This window comes from Oncorhynchus tshawytscha, linkage group LG09 (assembly GCF_018296145.1).
Source record: "Oncorhynchus tshawytscha isolate Ot180627B linkage group LG09, Otsh_v2.0, whole genome shotgun sequence".
Classification (NCBI taxonomy): Eukaryota; Metazoa; Chordata; class Actinopteri; order Salmoniformes; family Salmonidae; genus Oncorhynchus; species Oncorhynchus tshawytscha.
The window spans coordinates 79,037,236-79,057,603 of NC_056437.1; the positions used below are offsets into that span (position 1 = coordinate 79,037,236).

At 42.9% G+C, this 20,368-nt stretch overlaps 1 protein-coding gene across 1 annotated transcript; it reads right to left on the bottom strand.

Annotated features, from left to right (window-relative positions):
- Positions 1-720: 720 nt before the first annotated feature.
- Positions 721-4,212, bottom strand: LOC112258796 (cdc42 effector protein 1). The gene is made up of 2 exons (XM_042327544.1): positions 3,759-4,212; positions 721-2,670 (listed from the first exon to the last, which is right to left on the bottom strand). The coding sequence occupies exons 1-2, from the start codon at positions 4,210-4,212 to the stop codon at positions 2,027-2,029; spliced, it is 1,098 nt and encodes a 365-aa protein (XP_042183478.1). The 3' UTR covers positions 721-2,026.
- Positions 4,213-20,368: the final 16,156 nt, after the last annotated feature.

The following is a 20,368-nucleotide window of genomic DNA, read 5'->3' on the forward strand; positions in this document are numbered from 1 at the left end:
CACCTTTATAAAGCAGGTTTACAAGGATAATGAGTTTCGTTTGCTCTGAGAAATTGCATAGCATTGTGTGTGTGGGCTGTGGTGGGTAGATGTAGAAGTGCATTTGTGTTCATACACGTGCTTGTCTGTGAATGCTTTTGTGAAATGTCATCTTACTTGCACCAAGATAACCTCAAGTGTGTGTGTGCAGGAAGTAGTTGACAGAGAGAGAGGAAGAGATGCAGTGCCTCTGCTCTGAACTAAAAGCAGCTCTGCCCAGTCCTATACAACAGGTGCCATGGAGTCCTCATTCTTAGTCATTGGGATCTCAGAAAGTGGAATTTGAGTGTTTAGCTTCTACATCTGAATGAAGGGACAATATAGTATTTGTATGTCTAATGTAGTTTTTAGTACAAATTATGATGTTAATCTAGTAAATCTGTTCCCAGGTATTCCCTTGAATAAGGAGAGAGACATGTGATAGTGTCTAAATGTATGGTATGAAATGATAATGTTATTTCCAAATACAATATCTATCTGGTCTTACTTGTGGTCAATTTGCAGTGTACAAATGATTATCGTTATGTTCCGGCCCCCTATTCACTCAGAAATAAATTGTCCCACGGCTGAATCAAGTTACCTCTGGTCTATAGTGAATATCCATTCCTGGTTGAAAATCACTGCTTGTATCTGTATATTTTCTTTATCCACTCAATGTGTCAAAAAGGACAGAACCAATGCTTATTAAAAAACGGTATTTATTAAGAATATGACTGCTATGACAGCTACTGGTAAATGGATCAAATTATACCGTCATATTTTATTCCGTATACATACTGTATTCATATGTGACATCACATACAAGTCTGTACTGGTCATTTTAAGTATAGTGCCTGTAGTCTTATGAACATAGCTAATATTCAACTTAATTTGATTACCTTCATGTATGACAATGCATTCGTTTCCTTGTTATTAAAAAAAATGTATACTCCCATGTATGAACATAACACTGAGAACAAACATACTTGGAAAAAGTACTTGACAATAACTATCACTGTAAGGCAGCTATAGGTTTAAACGATTATAGGGCTGTGTAACCCAAATTAGTTTGATACATTTTACAGGGCACGCCCTTCATTTCCACCTTAGCATGCAGTACAATCTCAGATATTATTCCAGATATTAGTGAGAAAAGCTTTATTCCTTTCAAACTTTTCTCAGGAAATGATAAATGATGAAACTGGCTTTGTGTTAGGTCTAAATGAAAGTAAAAAACTGTGACCACTGAACTCACTGAAGATATGTCAATTTAGGTCAGGTGGATAGAAACACAATCAAACAAAACAAAATGTATTGTCCCTTTAGTATCCACATACTGTGACAAATAGTTTTGCAGATAGTCATGTTTTATTTCCCTTTTCAATCCTTTTCACAGGAGTGTGTCATTAGGCTGGAAATCCTACCTTTGTCTTCTAAAAATAAAACGTATTATGTTCCTTACTTCTGTGAATGACCACTACGAGTGCTTTTGACAGACACAGCCTTGGCTCATGACACCTGTGCCCTTCCTTCTGGTTGTTGTACGGGATCTTGTGTGACTGTTGTACTGCAGCTGCTATAGCACAGAGTTGCGCAATATCAAGAGATTGTTCCATCACAGAATTTAATGACAGTTTAATGGAATCTGCTTAGTATAAGGTATATTTCTTATGAAGATATAATGAAAACTGTCATGTTTTAAAGGTTGTTTTTTATATGTACCCTGTCCAATGTTGCTGTCAGATCATGTCTGAGAAACTCTACACAAGCTTCTCTAGAACTGAACAAGAGACAGTATTGATCCAGTTGTTAGATGGTAGACAAGAGAGCTCTTATCATTATGAGGAGGAGCTTTCCAATTCAAATTATTCATGTAAAAGGTTTATAGAAAAACATGGATCCCTCTGAAGGTCTTGAGTGCAAGGATTCAGAACCAAGGTCACCTAGTAAGTAGTCTAACGATCAAATGGGTTCTTCTCCTCACAATGGTAGACATTTGGTAAATGTTTCAGACTTTGATCTCCTCTTCCTCAGGGAAGGCGTAAGGGGCTTTAGGCTGGCTGAGGGGTGAGGAGGAGGAGGAGGCAGAATCGCTGCGATGACTCCTGGAGAAGGAACCTCCCCCGTAGTGACGCGCCAGCATGTCAGCTGCTCTCTGGAACCTCTCAGCTTCCATAACTGGTTCTACCTGTGTAGGAGACCCCATAGATGCATCTGGCGTCTTAAGAGCCCTCTCATCCTCCTCCTCTCCCTCTGCCCACTCTGAGCTGCAAGAGCGCCCACTGTTGTTCACATTCACTTTGAGCGGAGTGCTTGACATGGAAGGGTTTGATGAGCTTAGCATGGGGCTTTGCACAGCCAGCTCAAACACAGAGCTCTGCTCCTCCTCTTCCTCCTCTTCCCCCAACTCCCAGTTGTGATTGGGCATAGTGAGGCAACCGGGGCTGTCAATCATTCCCAGAACCTCACTCATGAGGGAGGGACCAAGGTCCACTGTGAATGAAGTGAAGGAGTCGGAGCGAGTTAGCGCGAAGCTGTCGTTGTCTGGGAGCGAGCCACAGCTAAAGTTCTGAGCGAACAGTCCGGTGCCGTCCTGCAGCTGTTTATCAAGGCGGGAGTGGCGGGGTAGTGTGACGAAACCAGACTGCAGACCTTCAGACAGGAAGGAGACAAACATATTCAAATGTAAAACATTTTTAGAACAGTTCATGCCTTGAAAAAGTCAATTGTCTATTCTATTAATGCATCTACAGTATAATATCCAATTACTTTCATTAGACAGAGAAACCAACTATCAAATTAGTGCATTGAAAATCATGTCAGGGAGCCTTGCAGTTTGCCACAATCGCCAGAGGGTGACAGTATAAAACAAGCAAGGTGTTTAGTGTTTTCAGAGCACCAGCCCAACCCACACACATTCCACAGTGCCATGACTTCACTGGTTCCTGGTTCTGAATGCTCCCTGGGGGGCTTGGTTTTATGCATAGTGGACAGTTCTCAGCCGCTACTGAAAGAGAAGTGAGGGGAGGACCCAGAAAGATATATAAAGAGGATACCAGAGAGGGAAAGAGAAAGGAACTTAAAGTTTTTAAAAAGTTGATGATGTGGAGACTAGAAAAAGAATGAGAGGAAAATAGGACAGGAGAGGATAGAAAGAAGAGCTAAAGAAATGACCAGAATATACAAATGAACATGTACATCACAGATCCCCCAGATCATCAAGCTCTCTGTGCCCTCTGTTGGTGCTCTTTATTTGGGTACATTCCATCTGAGTTGGGTAACTATTCCAGTGTCTGGGGGGAATTCCAGACATCCCACATACTATTCTAAAAACCCTACCCCTGAACACACACACACAGTTTTGCTGTACCAGCAGTGATTTAAAAGGGAAATGAGTGTTGGGTTTATGCGGTGCAGTCAAGCAGCACACAAACACTAAAGATGACAGGAAATGCCCTCTCGGTATCTTTCTCTCCCCAGCTGTGTTTGTTTGTGTTTATAGGTGTAATTGTGCACAGGTGTAACCAAGGTAATTGCAGATGACTCAGAACAAAATAATCTGTTTGTTGACTGTTTGGTGATTTGAGAAGAGGAAATGGCAACCTGTGTGTGTGTGTGTGTGTGTGTGTGTGTGTGTGTGTGTGTGTGTGTGTGTGTGTGTGTGTGTGTGTGTGTGTGTGTGTGTGTGTGTGTGTGTGTGTGCGTGCAATATGTGCTTTTTCCTTTACAGATGTTCTTACCGTAGCTGTAGAGGGAGGTATCTGGGGAGCTCTCTGAGCTGGGGAACAGCACCCTCTGGTAGCCGTTGGGCATGTCAATGTTCAGCTGGGGCAGTGAGATGGCGTTCTTGATGATGGGTGAGACAGGAGGCGGTGGGGGTGAAAGATCACGGGAACCGATCCTGGCACGGGGCACAGGGGACCGGCGTACATGCCTCAAGGTGCGGGAGAAGAAGCTGGTGGTCTTTGTGCTGCTGGTGGGTGAATCGGGGCTCACTGATTCCCCTTTGCCCCCATGGTTGCTAAGGAAGGAGGTGTCTCCAAACACATCGCCACCGCGGCCCACGTGCATGGTGTGGCGAAAGTCTGGGAGCGGTGGGCTGATCATGTCCACGGAGAGTTCGCTCTTAAAGCGCCTCTTCCCCTGAGAGCCCGACACTAGGCCTTTAATTCCTGGCAGTTTTCCCAGACTCATGGTAGCAGAGATGAATACCCTTTAAATATAATTAATCACGGGGATAATAAATCCAGTAAGAAATCAGTCAACTTTTCCAATGTAAAAGGAGTGTTAAAAGACACTTAAACAACTTTCTGGATCCTTAAAAAAAAGAAAAACACAAATTGTGTGCTGAGAATGTGTGTAGAATTACATTCTCCACACGGCAGCAAGTGCCAGCTATTCATCGAGCGTAAGCCTGCAGTTTGGCTTTAGGAAGTCCCACTGAAGTTTTCAGCTGAATGATGGTTATCTATTGGAGTCAGTCAACATTCAAAGCGTTCTCTCTCAGGGCCAATTCTGTGCTTTAGAATGACTCCAGCCTCAAAGAGGCCTGTCCTTCCCAGCAGCTTTCAGTCATGAGGAATAAAAAGAGGAGGAATGACACATCCCAGGGATTCTGGAATAACCACAGCCTATGTGGTCTGAGAGCTTGTGATCCACTAGGCTTTTTCCAGACGGTGGGTTTTTGAATATCAGTTCAGAAAATATATCCAGTTGCGGCTATCAAATATATACTGACAGTGAAACATAACTCATCCAGTATTTGTGCAGTGAAAGAGTGAGAGAATACCAAGAGATGCTCATATTCTGTCCATCAGACAAAATACATTTCACTATTTTGAACTTGTGTTTCTGCTTGTGAACACTAACAGTATAACTATGATGCTCTCTCTGTTGGCAAGCTCATACCTGTGAACGTTTCTAGAGCTAAATCAATATTAGACGTGCACAACTATTTCTATAATTAGGTCACTTAAATGCACCTTTCCCTTCAGCAACAAAAATATACAGGTCCTTAAACGTCCCTCTCAAAGTTAAGCAATGAGGCTTTACAAAAAAAATATTCTTGTTCTTCTCTTTTTAGGATCAGTCCAAACTGAAGTCTATACCTACCTCCTTTAAAATGAGCACCGATGTCTTCTGTCAAGGCTGGACAGCCAGCAGTGTTACCTAGAGACCCCTTTCTGTGAAAACCATCCAAGGTCTTGTTTACAAACAGTTAACGAACATCCCACCCGTCTAGACACTAATCACCTTGCCAGAGGTTTACGAGATCCTCGTAAATGAGAAGAACTATTTATGTTTTCTGTAAACCTAGTTAAAATTCCTTCTTGACTTGGCACAGTACAGTAGATAGGAGTCAGGCTGTGTTACCTAGAGACCCCTTTCTGTGAAAACCATCCAGTACACAGTACAGTAGATAGGAGTCAGGCTGTGTTGTACATCTGAAAGTGGTTATGTTTAAGCTGCTTGGCCCTGTGTGCTCTGTCCAATAAAGTTGTTGGAGATTATAAATAACTTGTTAAGGAACTGTAATGGGATTGTGTCAGCTTTAAAACAACCTCTATTACCACTTCACAATCACCCAGTGCTTTCTCTTCTTACCACTACAGGTTTCAACACCAAGACAACACCAAGACAACACCAAGACAACAACTCTCACCAACCAGGTCACTTTAGATGTGGCTTATTGAGGAGTGACTCAATAGGCTGACACCTTTGATTGTCAGCTAATAATCTTCTCTAATGCACCTACACACATGAACACACTGCACTCAAATACCAAAACACACACTTGATACTTAGTCACTTAACTGACAACTCAGGTCCTGCCCATTAGTGATGGAAGTTTCTAGGCTGCCGCAGGTCCCCTCAATCAAGTCCTTCTTCCCTTCAGATACAGTAAGTGTTTCCAGAAACGAATTTGTAATCCTGCTTTGAAAGCAACCTCACCTTATACTCCCCTGTAATCAACAACTAAAATATCTCCAACCTGTCACTCACTAGCCGCTCAGTCGTTTTAGTATTCCCTCATAGAAGTTTAATCTTGAATGTACCGTCCACAGGGGTGTCAGCTTTCAGTCCCTCTGAGACCCAGCAGAAAGAGCAGGGGGTCCGTTCACACATGTCGTCTCCACTAAAGCGCTTTATCTGCGTGTGGCACCGCACAGTCCATGGGACATCCTGTCACTTCGCTCCCCTCTCACCGGGACTGTTGTTCTCTTTTATCCTTTGTTGTACAGTTCAGCAAATTTACCACAGGCCCGGGACACCAGGCATTTAGGGACAATGAAACACCATACAAAAAGGGATAATGCTTTAAAAAAGGCAATACACTAAAGTGCAGTAATCCGTGCGACTGTTTTGTCTGCGTCTTGGAAGAAAAGGAGCTCCTCTGGGATTGGCTGTGTCCTGGATTAGTTTCTAATCCCTCTCTCCATTCCTCCCTCTCCTCTCTCGTTCTCTGCCTCTCACAATCCAGATAGTGTTTTGAGATACAGGTAAGTGGCTCCTCTCTCGTTCTCTGCCTCTCACAATCCAGATAGTGTTTTGAGATACAGGTAAGTGGCTCCTCTCTCGTTCTCTGCCTCTCACAATCCAGATAGTGTTTTGAGATACAGGTAAGTGGCTCCTCTCTCGTTCTCTGCCTCCCACAATCCAGATAGTGTTTTGAGATACAGGTAAGTGGCTCCTCTCTCGTTCTCTGCCTCCCACAATCCAGATAGTGTTTTGAGATACAGGTAAGTGGCTCCTCTCTCGTTCTCTGCCTCCCACAATCCAGATAGTGTTTTGAGATACAGGTAAGTGGCTCCTCTCTCGTTCTCTGCCTCCCACAATCCAGATAGTGTTTTGAGATACAGGTAAGTGGCTCCTCTCTCGTTCTCTGCCTCCCACAATCCAGATAGTGTTTTGAGATACAGGTAAGTGGCTCCTCTCTCGTTCTCTGCCTCCCACAATCCAGATAGTGTTTTGAGATATAGGTAAGTGGCTCCTCTCTCGTTCTCTGCCTCCCACAATCCAGATAGTGTTTTGAGATACAGGTAAGTGGCTCCTCTCTCGTTCTCTGCCTCTCACAATCCAGATAGTGTTTTGAGATACAGGTAAGTGGCTCCTCTCTCGTTCTCTGCCTCCCACAATCCAGATAGTGTTTTGAGATACAGGTAAGTGGCTCCTCTCTCGTTCTCTGCCTCTCACAATCCAGATAGTGTTTTGAGATACAGGTAAGTGGCTCCTCTCTCGTTCTCTGCCTCTCACAATCCAGATAGTGTTTTGAGATACAGGTAAGTGGCTCCTCTCTCGTTCTCTGCCTCTCACAATCCAGATAGTGTTTTGAGATACAGGTAAGTGGCTCCTCTCTCTTTCTTCATTGAGACCACGTCAGGGCTGCCTGGAGAAGACTTCACAGAGAGTTACAGAGTTAGAGAAAAGGCAACCATTAATAGGACACATAAATGGGGTCACATAAATGTGTCCGGTTGCTGAACATCTAGATTGACTTATTTTGGGAATGCTTCTTTTCCCCCAGTTTTGGCTCATGAGTCACTTCTTACGGCCAACAGGTCATAAAATGTTTGTTTTTTGGTATGTGAGTTGTTTTCCTAAATAAGAGAGCACCATGACACATTTTAGAGAGCCTTGCATGTCATTGCCAGTCTCCAAATGCAATATATCCATTTCAACAAGACCACTTCACACAGAGGTCTTTACAGCAGGGTTCAACTTGCAGGTCAGGTGATTTTATTCGTCCTCCCGTTTTCTGAGCAAAAAAAAGCATAAAAGACTGTAAAAACACCAGAAAATCAGCTCTAAGTGATTTTGGAAATCTGTTCCAAACTATTCCCAAGTACAATAGAGAGATGTGTGATTTAATTCAAATGTAATGTGATTATGTTTTGGTCAAACATGATAGTTTTTCAGGCTTCTTGCGGTCAATTTGCAGTCTACAAATTATTTGTAATTATGTTCCGGGACCCTGACCATCCGCTCGAGAAAAGAAATCAGTCCGCAGCTGAATCTAGTTGGTGATCCCTGCTTTATAGAATCTTAATTGTTTAACTGTCAGGTTTGTCTCAAACCCTCTTAACTAAATTGACACCCTAGGAAGAATGCGGAATGACAATTATGTATTCTAGAGTTACAATATACCTCTAATTTTACACCACTAACTGTATTTAAGGCACTTCAGGACTGTGTAGGTACAAGGTAGCCATGTTTATGTAGGTCTACTCTAGTCTGCCATGTTCTTCCTGCATGCTGAGGAAGTGAACACCTAACTTAGCCCCATGTGGCTTTGGCTGACTGCTCCACAGCGTCTCTGAGGATTAGTGTCACGGCCTGTCAGTGTGACGTGGTGTCTCATTTGGAGTACAGGGGTTAGAGTAGAGGCACCTGTGGCTGCTGCTACTCGGGCTTAGGATAGTGAGGGAAGGAAAGGGGGAAGGAGGGCTGAGGATGTTTGTCGTTGGCGCCTGTACTGTTTCGTCTTCTCATTAACGATTAGCTGCAATTCAATTAAGAGGCTGATTAGTCGTCTGCGACGGTAGCGTACGAGTGACAGGGAGGAGGGACGGTCGATGCTGGCTGGGTGCCTGGTGCGTCAAAACCAATCTGTTGTAAGGGATGCCTGTCCTTGGCTAGTTGCCACTCCTATCGTTCACAGTGGGTGTCTCTGTCTCTTATAGCACCTCTGCAAGCTCTTCTAATCTCACACTAAATGGCTCCCTCCTTCTCCTACCCTGACATTTTACACGGTCCCATCTCTCCCTCTCTTTATCAGTACTTCCACAACTTTCTGTGAGCTTTTAGATGCCTCTGTGCTCATAAACCCTATACTGCAGATCAGGAATCCACTGCAGGCTCTTTATACAGTACATGGACTGGTTAAAGACTCACAGGGAGATGCATGGCACTGCTAAACATTATATTTATTATTTAATTGTACCGGCACACATCCGTAAACAAGATGAGTTATGCCGCAAGGCTGGCGAGGGCAGCCTGTCTGATTGTATCTAAACTATGGGAGACATGGCGATCTGAAACTGTGATGGGAGCAGTGTGTGAGGGGAAGACAGCCGGGCGAGCTTCATTATGGCCGTCAAATAAAGGACCTAAAGCTTTGAATGGAAACACTTTTAATCTCCCTTTCTTGTAAATGTTTTCATTCTCTGTCTCCCTTTACTCTTTTTTCTCTCTCGTCACTCTTTCCTTGCCTCTTTCTCTCTTTCTTTCTTTCTTTCTTTCTTTCTTTCTTTCTTTCTTTCTTTCTCTCTCTCTTTCTTTCTTTCTTTCTTTCTTTCTTTCTTCTTTTCCCTCTCTTTGTCCTCCTGCTTGCCCAGTAAATGGGTTTAGTTTTCAGAGGAACAGCTGGTACCACAAAGCCCGCAAATTGCAGAACTGAGCTCTGCACTGGGACGGTCCAGCCACAGTGGGTCAGCTCTGAGGCTGCTTCCACTGGATAGTCCTGGTCCCTTTCAACCGCACCCGGGTCCCCCCCCGATTTATAAAGAAAAATTAATAATTGATGGACATAAAAAAGGAGGAAATCAGCTCCAAGTGATTTTAATTTTGTAAATCTGTTTGCAGGTATTCCCACGCATTATAGAGAGACATGTGACCATATACAAAATGTAAGCAACGTTTGAAATTATTTTGTTTTATTCTAAAAATATACATCTGCTCAAGAAAAATCCGTCCCACAGCAGAATCTAGTTGATTATCCCGGTTTTAGAGCATTGCACCACCAGGCTGTGGGTTAAGACGCATGACTCCAAATACTGTCACTTAGTTTACGAGGATCTACTTTTGCGACGTGGCTATAGAAGGTCTGCCAGGTCCCCTAGTGGTGTGGTGTGTGTGTGTGTGTGTGTGTGTGTGTGTGTGTGTGTGTGTGTGTGTGTGTGTGTGTGTGTGTGTGTGTGTGTGTGTGTGTGTGTGTGTGTGTGTACATAGTCCTCCCTCCCCATAATTCCCTTGATGCAGTAGATTGCAACATTTCAACACTGCATTGCCTAATGCTCAAATAAATCTCCAAAGATGTTAATTTGCCAACACTTTCTCTCGTCATTAACCAGTGTCTTCTTGACCATACTTACTGTATGTTAACACAACAGAGGGGCAATAAGTCAGAACAACAGTGGAGTGTAATACATTCCATTTCAATAGCATGTTAGACCACCAGACCAGAGAGTGTTTGCTCTCTAAACTTCCACATAGCAAACATCAGTAGAGGCCATTTACAGAAATACCATCAGAAATGTTGCTCCCTTCTTGCTGCTCTCAGATCAGTTCTTATCAGAGTGATTGTGTGAGGCAAGCCTCACTATTCACTGGCCTGTGATGCTGGCAGGATCTCAGTACAGTTGTGCCATGACACACCAGCAGTAGCCAATTGATTTCACTGTTTCGAAGTATTGGGTTTCTTGGGGTCCAATTGAAAGCCATAGAGATTTTAAGACACCTGTTTGTGAAATAATTAACCTCTATAGAATTTAAATGAGAGAGGATTGAGTTAGAATTACATATTCAAATTGTTACAGGACAATGAATTAGGCTTTTGGTTACTCTTGTTCTATTTACACATCATGCTGAATACTGGCAGTGGGTAGTAATTCCCTGATGTAGGGGTGCACACATTCAGAGGAAATCAATCAATGTTAATCAACTTGGACCTCATTTTGTAAGTTAACCCTGATATACAGTTTCTTAAACATGTACATGCAGCCAAGATGAGTGGTCTGGTTTTAGGTTCATTCTACAGTATGCACCTGGGGATGTTGAGAATGTAAGTATGTAATGGGCCACAAATTTGATTGGAGAAAGAAAATATCAAAACACAAACACAACTTATCTCCCACAGAGATTGGATTTCAAATTTCCAGAGCTTCCATTGTTGGTGACACACACACACACACACACACACAGACACTCACAATAAAACATTAATGCATAAGAGATGATGGTCCCAGACTCCAAAATAATTAGCCTACCTTCCTTTAGCCTACTTGAAATTATAATCACTGAAACACAATAACAATTTCTAATGATATTTTGGTAACTGGACTGAGAACATTCACTAAGTGGCGGTTGGTGTCACCTTGTGTACTGGTCCCTCTGTCCCCAGCTATGCGCCACTGTCAGCTCTCTCTCTCTCTACACACAATTATGCGCTCCAGGGACACAACGGATCCCAACTCCCGTCTAGAATATCCGACAGTCTACCTTGTCTCGATGTAGAAAATTACTATACGTTACAGATTTGATACAAAATTTAAGGGACTGATCAACGTGATTTATACCAGTACATTACCCATCAGCAACTAAATTGAAAACAAATTGTTTCAATTTGTCTATACTTTACAGTTTATTTATGCATTAGCCTATAATAATGTATCAGCAGTTAGGATAAATATATGTGAATAAAGTCATTTCCATACGAAGTACAGACAGTGTAATAATTTATTCCGATGTAATCTTACCATAAAATCCGCTGAAAGTTCGTTATCGCTGCATAAGCTATAAAGGGAAAAGGTATATAGAAAATAGTATTTTCAATGTGTGCCACCCTTGTCTTCTTTGATATGCTTCGATGTATTAAAAGGTTTCCAGTAAAGTCCATAATGTGCTGTGCAGAGGTGTTGCGATGCTGCTTAGAAATTGTTTCGCTGGAAGATGGGAAGGAGATACATGTTTGCGCCGCAGGAACGTGAGCGACAAAACAGTTGTCAAATCAGGATTTGAATGACGCCTTCAACAAACGTTCACCGTAAAAAAAATCAATTGGGAGGGGACTTGGAAGTCTTGTAACATTTATGCACAGTAATCGCTGTACTGTTGCAGCAGCAAGCGCCTTTATGATACATCAATTAATTGTATTTTCTTTTTTCAAATACAATGTGGTTGTTAATCAACTCCGGCTTTTAAATTCAATTGATACGTTCTCTTTATTTTAGTTCCTGAAGGATGTTTTTTAGTCCAATACAAAAACGTGCCACTAATTATTTGTACACTCTTGAAAAAGGTGATATCTAGAATCTAAAATGGTTATTTGACTCTCCCCATAAGAGAAACCTTTGAAGAACATTTTTCGGTTCCAGGTAGAACACTTTTGGGTTCCATGTAGAACTCTTTCCATAGAGGTATCTACATGGAATCCAAAAGGGTTCTTCCTGGAACCAAAAAGTGTTCTCCTATGAGGACACCCAAAGAACCATTTTGGAACCCTTTTTTCCCTAGATTGTAGGTCTTGATGTCTACAAAGCATTGCCATCCATTCCAGCCAGCAAGAGCTTGGAACAGGGAGTTAGATGGAGGGGGTTAGGGGGTGGGCGGGGGGGTAGGCGGGGGGTTGCACTGCTGGACACTCCAAATGGATACAGCCTCGTCAGGAATGCCCAAGAATCGACAAAGCCTTGATGTGCCAACAAATAGTTTCCAAATTCCAAAGTGGTTAGTGATTGGGCTAATCTTGTAAAACTCCTTGAGCCCTGGTGACCTGGGCTGTTGGCTGTTTCTCAAAACATCAGGCGAACAGCAGGAAGGCAGGCAGCTCTGGAGTGTCTGGGGGTCAATGTGCTACATTTCATGTCTGTCCCCAAAACACAAAACCACATACCACTGGGCTGAAGTTAGAAGGCAGAAAGAAGAGGGGGTGTAAAGGATGTCAGACACCGAAGACACCCTGAGACCAGAACGATGAGGCATAGTTTGGAACCTTGATTTCCCTTACTCATACAACCCTCTCTAAGTCAGCTCCCTCCCTCCCTCTTTTCCTTATTTTTTCTCCCTCACAATTTCCCACTCCACTCTATCCCAAGGAAAACAGTCTTGGGCTGAGTATGCCGGTCCTTCAACAAAAAAGAGCATGACAGTTTTGGACCCTGGACAGACATTGGTCCCTAAAGGATGGCAAGATTACAACCCCCTCTTTTACGCTTTCTCCCTCTCACACTTTCTCATACATAGAATTAATTCCTCACACACTATTTGCCATTTTCCATCGCTCTCCTCTCTTTTTGTACCCTCTCAACTTTCTAATCCTCACCTTTTTAATCACCTTTTCTCATGCTCTCCCCTCCATGCTCTCATTCAGAATTAGAGATACTTGTGTTCTGCAGCTGTTGTCAACAGGACCTGGTAGTCCTCATACATTTACAGAAGTCTGTCTGACCTCATCAGCCCCCAAATCCATCCTTTACACCCACTCCTCCTTCCCTCCTTCCCTCCCTCCCTCTCTCCATCCCTCCCTATTGGCTTCTGAGGTTCCGGCACATTCCCCTTCATGGGAAATGGATTTCTCCACTGATCACTTATTTCCCAGGCAACTATGAAAGCCTCTCCTGCCATTAGTCTCTATTTGTTCAGTTCTCCAGCTGCCAGGCCTTCCTGAAGTAGGCGTCAGTGAAACCACAGGCACATCCACGAACCCCAGAAGCCTTGGTGCAAAGTTGAAGTAAAATATGAACTGATGATCTGAGGGTGAGAACAAACAATATCCACATCGTTGGGATGTTCAGAATCACCCAGGATATCTTTGTACAGTGGCAAAGTCTGGCAAACTTATAGGACCGTTTTTATGGGACACCCTGTATGCTGGTTGAGGCATTGGCACATACAGCACTGTTGTTCTAAAGTTTTGAGTGTAGACTTGACTGTCACAGAGTGAATTCTGACTGATTCTGCATAGTTTTTGGTGGCTGTGAAGTTTCTATTCCCATGTTCTTCAGGTCCTGATCCCTCATGATGATATCGGTGCTCCCACTTGACCCACTTCACTCATAAACCAGTCAGCAGGCCAGAATCCAATCAACCACTTACTGAAGCAACTGAAGTCAGTCAAGGGTCAGTCAAGTTAATAATGCATAACACATACAGTAGTAACACATGGTAAATGGATACATAGATCAGTCAAATTATACAGAATAAAGGGTCTTGGTCTGCATGTCTCTGCATTCTTTTTGCATTTCTATCTATTCCTTCATTTTCCTGTTTTAGGAAGTGCTATTCTCTTGGACTTCTTGTTTAGTAATTTACCCATACGTCTATGCTTTTCTTCATACACGCCTGTGTGATGTTGTGGCTCATTAGATCTGCCTCAGAGTAGCCTACAGTGGCTGGGTACTAATGGAGTATGATCTCCACAGTTCACACTCGCACTCACACACACGCACACACACACACACACACACACAGACACACACACACACACACTGTTTACACAGTGGGAATGAGAGAGGAGTTGAAAAGGACTGATGGCTCCTTTGTGACCAATTAGGGGAACATATATTTTTAAGCTCCACTGGCAGCTTTTGAGTGTGTGAATGTGTGTGTGTGTGCTTGTTTGTGTGTGTAACTGATGTGAAACGGCTAGCTTAGTTCGCGGTGCGCGTTAAATAGCGTTTCAATCGGTGACGTCACTTGCTCTGAAACCTTGAAGTAGTAGTTCCCCTTGCTCTGCAAGAGCCGTGGCTTTTGTGGAGCGATGGGTAACGATGCTTGGAGGGTGACTGTTGTTGATGTGTGCAGAGGATCCCTGGTTCGCGCCCAGGTATGGGCGAGGGGACGGTCTAAAGTTATACTGTTACATGTGCAAGCATGGATACGTGTGTTTCCTTTCAATTGTACGTGAGTTCTGTGCCAATATGTTTTACTGTGCAAAATAAGTTTTGATGAGGTATCTATGCAATACCAGTTGTCTTGTCATGATTTACAGTAATGAGATGAGTGTGCATTCGCATGCATCCCCAAAACAAACCACCTGAAGTGTGACAGACCCTAGAATCGAAGGGATTGAAGGGGATTGCTGGTGACAAATGAGCAATGTGATGTCATCTGACACCCTGATGCAGAGAGTACAGATGCAGCCTGGGAACAGCAGGCCCTCTTCACACCAGAAGCCCTGAGGTTAAGACGGGAATCTGCTGAGTTCAGAGACTGGAGGGCTTTTCACTTTCATATGCTGATAAAATATACACACATGCGCACAAATGCACAAATGCGCTAGCATATACACGCACACACACTGGCCTGGGAACAGTCACAACTGCTTATTATTATAGGATCCTCTTGTAGTCATATACACCCACAGTCGCCGCTGCGTACACAGCACTCACATGTGGGAATGTACACAGTGTTGAGTATCTCTGTTTGTAAGAGTGATTTGCTTTGATGGCCTCAGGCTGACACTGTTGTTGTTTTCCTGTTGAGATTTAGACATTTTAGATTGAAACTAGAGGGGGTTTAGAGCTGGACCCATGCCAGTCACACAGACAGAAAGAGAGAGAGAGAGAGAGCTGGAGCTGAGCAGAAATTTCACATCCAAAAGAAAGCTCGGAATTCTGTCAACCAGTGTTCCATTTCTTTTAAGGGGAGCCACATGAACAAAATAAAATGAGGGAAACAAGGAAGGGAGAGGGAGAGGGAGAAAAAGATGAGAGAGAAACAAGAAGAGCCAAGAGACATGCATAAAAAGAGGATGAACGGACATAGAGACATGGAGAGCAAAAGATGAAGGAAGATAGAGCAAGGAGGAGGGGAGGCCTTGTGGGCATGAGAGGAGGAACGTGAGGGAGGTAGAGGGGAAGGAGGGCTAGTAAAACAGGATGAGAAGTCTCTCAGACAGAAAAGGGATTTCTCCTCAGGAAATTACTTTCACACAGTTTTTACAGGCTGCCAAGAAACACTTTCACTAACTTACTGTATATGGTTTAACTACAGTAGAAATACGCTAAATTGTAAGATATGAACGTTTTGTTAGTTGATTGTAATAGGAACAACTACTTAATTTGGCTTGTCATACTAAAGTTATTGTTTAATGTGTGATGCTGTATTGCTCATTTCTACCACACATGTTTCCAATTGAGTGCTCACTGTTGCAAGTACATCAAAATACTTGTGGGCATTAAACGTGCTCTCCCACTTGGCACAAACTGGTTGAATCCACATTGTTTCCACATCATTTCAACGAAATTCAATGCAGTGACGTTGAATCAACATGTAAAACGGATAAAACTGATTGAATTTGCAAAGAGTCATAAACGCAAAGACATTTTGGGAATGTTTGTCTTTTTTACCAAAACTTTTAACCTAAATCCAATTACATATTTAACATTTTTGTTGATATCACGTTGAATTCACATTAGATGACAATTCAATGAAATGTTCATCAAAACTAAACTTTGAACTGATGTCTATGTCTAGTGGGTTATCTTTAATAAAGTCATATTGTAGAGTAGTGGTGCTGATGCTGCACTATGTTCATACAATCATCTATCCACTGCACCCAGAGCATAAATCGAAGTGGCAGACCAGTATGCATCAGTCACCACTCCGCAGACCACATCCCTCAGTTAAGATGAATTATTTGTGTGTGATCACCGGAATGAAAACAGTTTTGAATTATGTTGCATCGACCATCTCTTTAGCTGGCCAAACAAAACAATACCAAGAATATACTTTAGTACAGCATGGGCCAAGAGCAGCATGGCCAAGGGCAGGGGGCATAATGTGTGTCTATGAATGCTTTCCAGTCCCCTACTGGTCTGTTCAAAGCCTCTTCAGTCCTTACTAAAACTAGCCACTAACCTGTATCTAGAACAGTCAATCAAACATACAGTACAAAGCTGGTGGGATATGGAAAAATACATCAACATATTTTTCAAATACAAATGGTTCATTTCTGTATTTTCCTCTGCCTCTCTTCCAGCGCTACCTTGCCAGGCGTGCTATTAAAGTGCATTAGGAGAGCTGTGGAGAGCAGGGCTGGAGTTAGAATCCCTTATGAAACCCAGATGTTCTCCTGGAACGTAGGGGACAGCCAGGGAGGGGAGGGGAGGGATGTACGAGGGGGATTCAGGGAGACCATGGTGGTGCCATTGGGGAAACGTCTCTTCGGACCCAGAGTCAAGGGTTTCCCTGCAGGATCTCAGAATTATGCAGCTACCGCTCTGTCATAACCACACTATGGATGGGATGGCATCGCACAGTCTGTGGTAAAATAGGAAGAGGGGGATCATAGCTCTGACAGACTCAATTGGTCTCTGGTATACTGAAGGTTCCTAGTACTAGCGTATATGAACCCATTCACTGTGTCACATACATTTCCCTTTCAGATTTATTTGTCCTCTTTGTGTAGGAGGAATAGGATCTCCTCAGTTTGACTCCCATCCAGACAGAGACAGTGTGTGTGCATGTGTGTGTGTGTGTGCATGTGTTTGGTTTTACTATCTTTGTGGGGACCAGAAGTCCACACAAGGATAGTAAAACAAGGAAAATTATGGGGGCATTTCACCAGTCCCCAAAAGGAGAAGGCTATTTTAGGCTCAGGGGTTAGGGTTAGAGTTAAGGTTAGAATTAAAGTTAGAATTAGGGTTAGGGTATAGGCTTAGGTTTAGGGTTAAGTTTAGTTTTAGGGGTTAAGGTTAGGGTTAAGGTTAAGGTTTAGGGTTAGGGATAGGTTTAGTGTTAGCGGTTAAGGTTAGGGTTAAGGCTGCGGTTTAGGATTAGGTTTAGGGGTTAGGGAAAATATAATTTTGAAAGGGAATTAATTGTTTGGTCCCCACAAGGATAGTAAAACAAATGTGTGTGTGTGCATGTGTGTGTGTGGGTGCGTGCGTGTGTGTGTGTGTGTGTGTGTGTGTGTGTGTCTGTGGTTGAAAGAGTCATGTATGTAAAGGTTGGGTTAGGGGGTACATACTAAGGGACTGTGGGTCAAAGTCTCCACCCTTTGTTTTTGTTTGGACTGCACCCCTATTTCCGTGAATTCTGACCGGTCAGGAAGCCATGCTTGGCTCAGAGACAATGGATCATTGTGCTGTCCAGCCACCGCTCCTGTCAGGCTAAAACAGGAAGACTGACTTGAGTGTGCACAAATACACATATACTCAGACATGCACACTCATGCAGTGACACACATTGAAAAATTCAATCACACACACTGAGAGGCTGTGAGACTCTGAAATTCACCTCTGTGTTTTTACGAGCCAGGCTATATATAGCCCTGTGTGTCTCCGGGGTCAGATGATACACTGAACATGACTTGACAGATGATCCGGCACAGTATCGAGCCCTTAAGGTATCCTGCAATCCTTCCCCTTCCACTACTTTTCCTTCTTCCAGTACGTCTTTTTCCGTACAATTTTTCCAAGGAAATTCAACCATAATTTAGGCATATCTTGCAGTCAGGGCTCCTCAAAGAACCAAACAGGGGGATTCTAAAAGTTAGAACTCTTTCAAAGACATATTCTCTATCAAAGGTAAATAGTCTCATATGCACTTATAGTATTAGATGCTCACTTTAACACACCAATCAACAGATACACTACCGTTCAAAAGTTTGGGGTCACTTAGAAATGTCCTTGTTTTTGAAAGAAAAGCTTTTTTTTTGTCAATTAAAATAACATCAAATTGATCAGAAATGTAGTGTAGACATTGTTAATGTTGTAAATGACTATTGTAACTGGAAACAGCTGATTTTTAATGGGATATCTACATAGGCGTACAGAGGCCCATTATCAGCAACCATCACTCCTGTGTTCCAATGGCACGTTGTGTTATCTAATAATCCAAGTTTATCATTTTAAAAGGCTAATTGATTATTATAAAACCCTTTTGCAATTATGTTAGCACAGCTGAAAACTGTTGTTCTAATTAAAGAAGCAATAAAACTGGCCTTCTTTAGACTAGTTGAGTATCTGGAGCATCAGCATTTGTGGGTTCGATTACAGGCTCAATGTGGCAAGGACATTTCTAGAGGACCCCAAACTTTTGAACGGTACTGTATGTTTTACTGACACACCAAAGAAACTAGAGAACCAGGTTTCTCCAGTCAAAGGTGGAAGAAGAGGGGTGGATTGAACGGACGGGGTCAGAGGAACCCAGTTGAAAAGAGGGGACAATAGTGGAGTGGAGTCTTCCAGTTTGAGTCATGGGTGAGTCATAGAGACACAGGGGTTCATACCCTCTCCCTTTCTCTGTATTTGGATGTCTGGTCGAGACAGTCCATTGTATGAAACAGCCCATTGTGCGCCTAAACATGCACACATTCATGGTCCAGACACGCACACATCAAAACAGTCCTTCAACGGTTGTGCTGGATGCATTAGTGCACTGTGGTTCATTGTGTGAGACGTTCCCCTACACAGTATACTGAAGTATGAAAATATGTCTGTCTAAAACGTTAACGTACAAACACAATTCCTAAATAGTGTCACTCATCTAATTATAACAGATAAAATGCACACACACTAATACAACAGCATATCCTGCTGTTACCCTGCATTCTCCCATCCCGTCCCCACCACTCTTCCCATTGTTATGATCCTCATGAGAGATGACACTTCTGTGCCTGCTTGCTGACTTTATTACAGATTTAGTGGGATTCTCTTGGGCCAAGGGAATGTGAGGAGTGGGATGTTTGCCGTCAAGAGTCATGAAAAATGTCCCTGTGTGACCTTTAACTGTTGACCTGTGACTGAGGGTCTAGACCACTCTGAGACATTTCTATGTCTTGCTTCTCTAATACGCACATGCAAATGTGTTTGCATGCCCGTGCTCACACACAGTAACAGACACACACTCATTGGCATATTATCTCTGATAAAGATGAGCAGAAAAAGACTATATAAAATAAATAATACAAATACTGAGCAATATTGTATGCTCCAAAGAAATATATACAGTTGAAGTCGGAAGTTTACATACACCTTAGACAAATACATTGAAACTCAGTTTTTCACAATTCCTGACATTTAATTCCAGTACAAATTCCCTGTCTTAGCTCAGTTAAGATCACCCCTTTATTTTAAGAATGTGAAATGTCAGAATAATAGTGAAGAGAATGATTTTTTCAGAGTTTATTTCAGTCATCACATTCGGGTCTTGGGTCACTTGGGTCAAACGTTTCGGGTAGCCTTCCACAAGCTTCCCACAATAAGTGTGAATTTTGGCCCATTCCTTCTGACAGAGCTGGTGTAACTGAGTCAAGTTTGTAGGCCTCCTTGCTCGCACATGCTTTTTCAGTTCTGCCCACAAATGTTCTATAGGATTGAGGTCAGGGCTTTGGATGGCCACTCCAATACCTTGACTTTGTTGTCCATGAGCCATTTTTCCACAACTTTGGAAGTATGCTTGGGGTCATTGTTCATTTGGAAGACCCATTTTTGACCAAGCTTTAACTTCCTGACTGATGTCTTGAGATGTTGCTTCAATATATCCACATAATTTTCTGTCCTCATGATGCCATCTATTTTGTGAAGTGCACCAGTCCCTCCTGTAGCAAAGCACCCTTACAACATGATGCTGCCACCCCTGTGCTTCACGGTTGGGATGGTGTTCTTCGGCTTGCAGGCCTCCCCCT

Bases quoted from the DNA above. Each gene is read 5' to 3' on its own strand.
- LOC112258796 (XM_042327544.1), bottom strand. From the start codon at position 4,212: ATGAGTCTGGGAAAACTGCCAGGAATTAAAGGCCTAGTGTCGGGCTCT. The intron at 2,671-3,758 runs GTAAGAACATCT...TCCTGTCTGAAG, and splicing joins TACCTCCCTCTACAGCTACG to GTCTGCAGTCTGGTTTCGTC.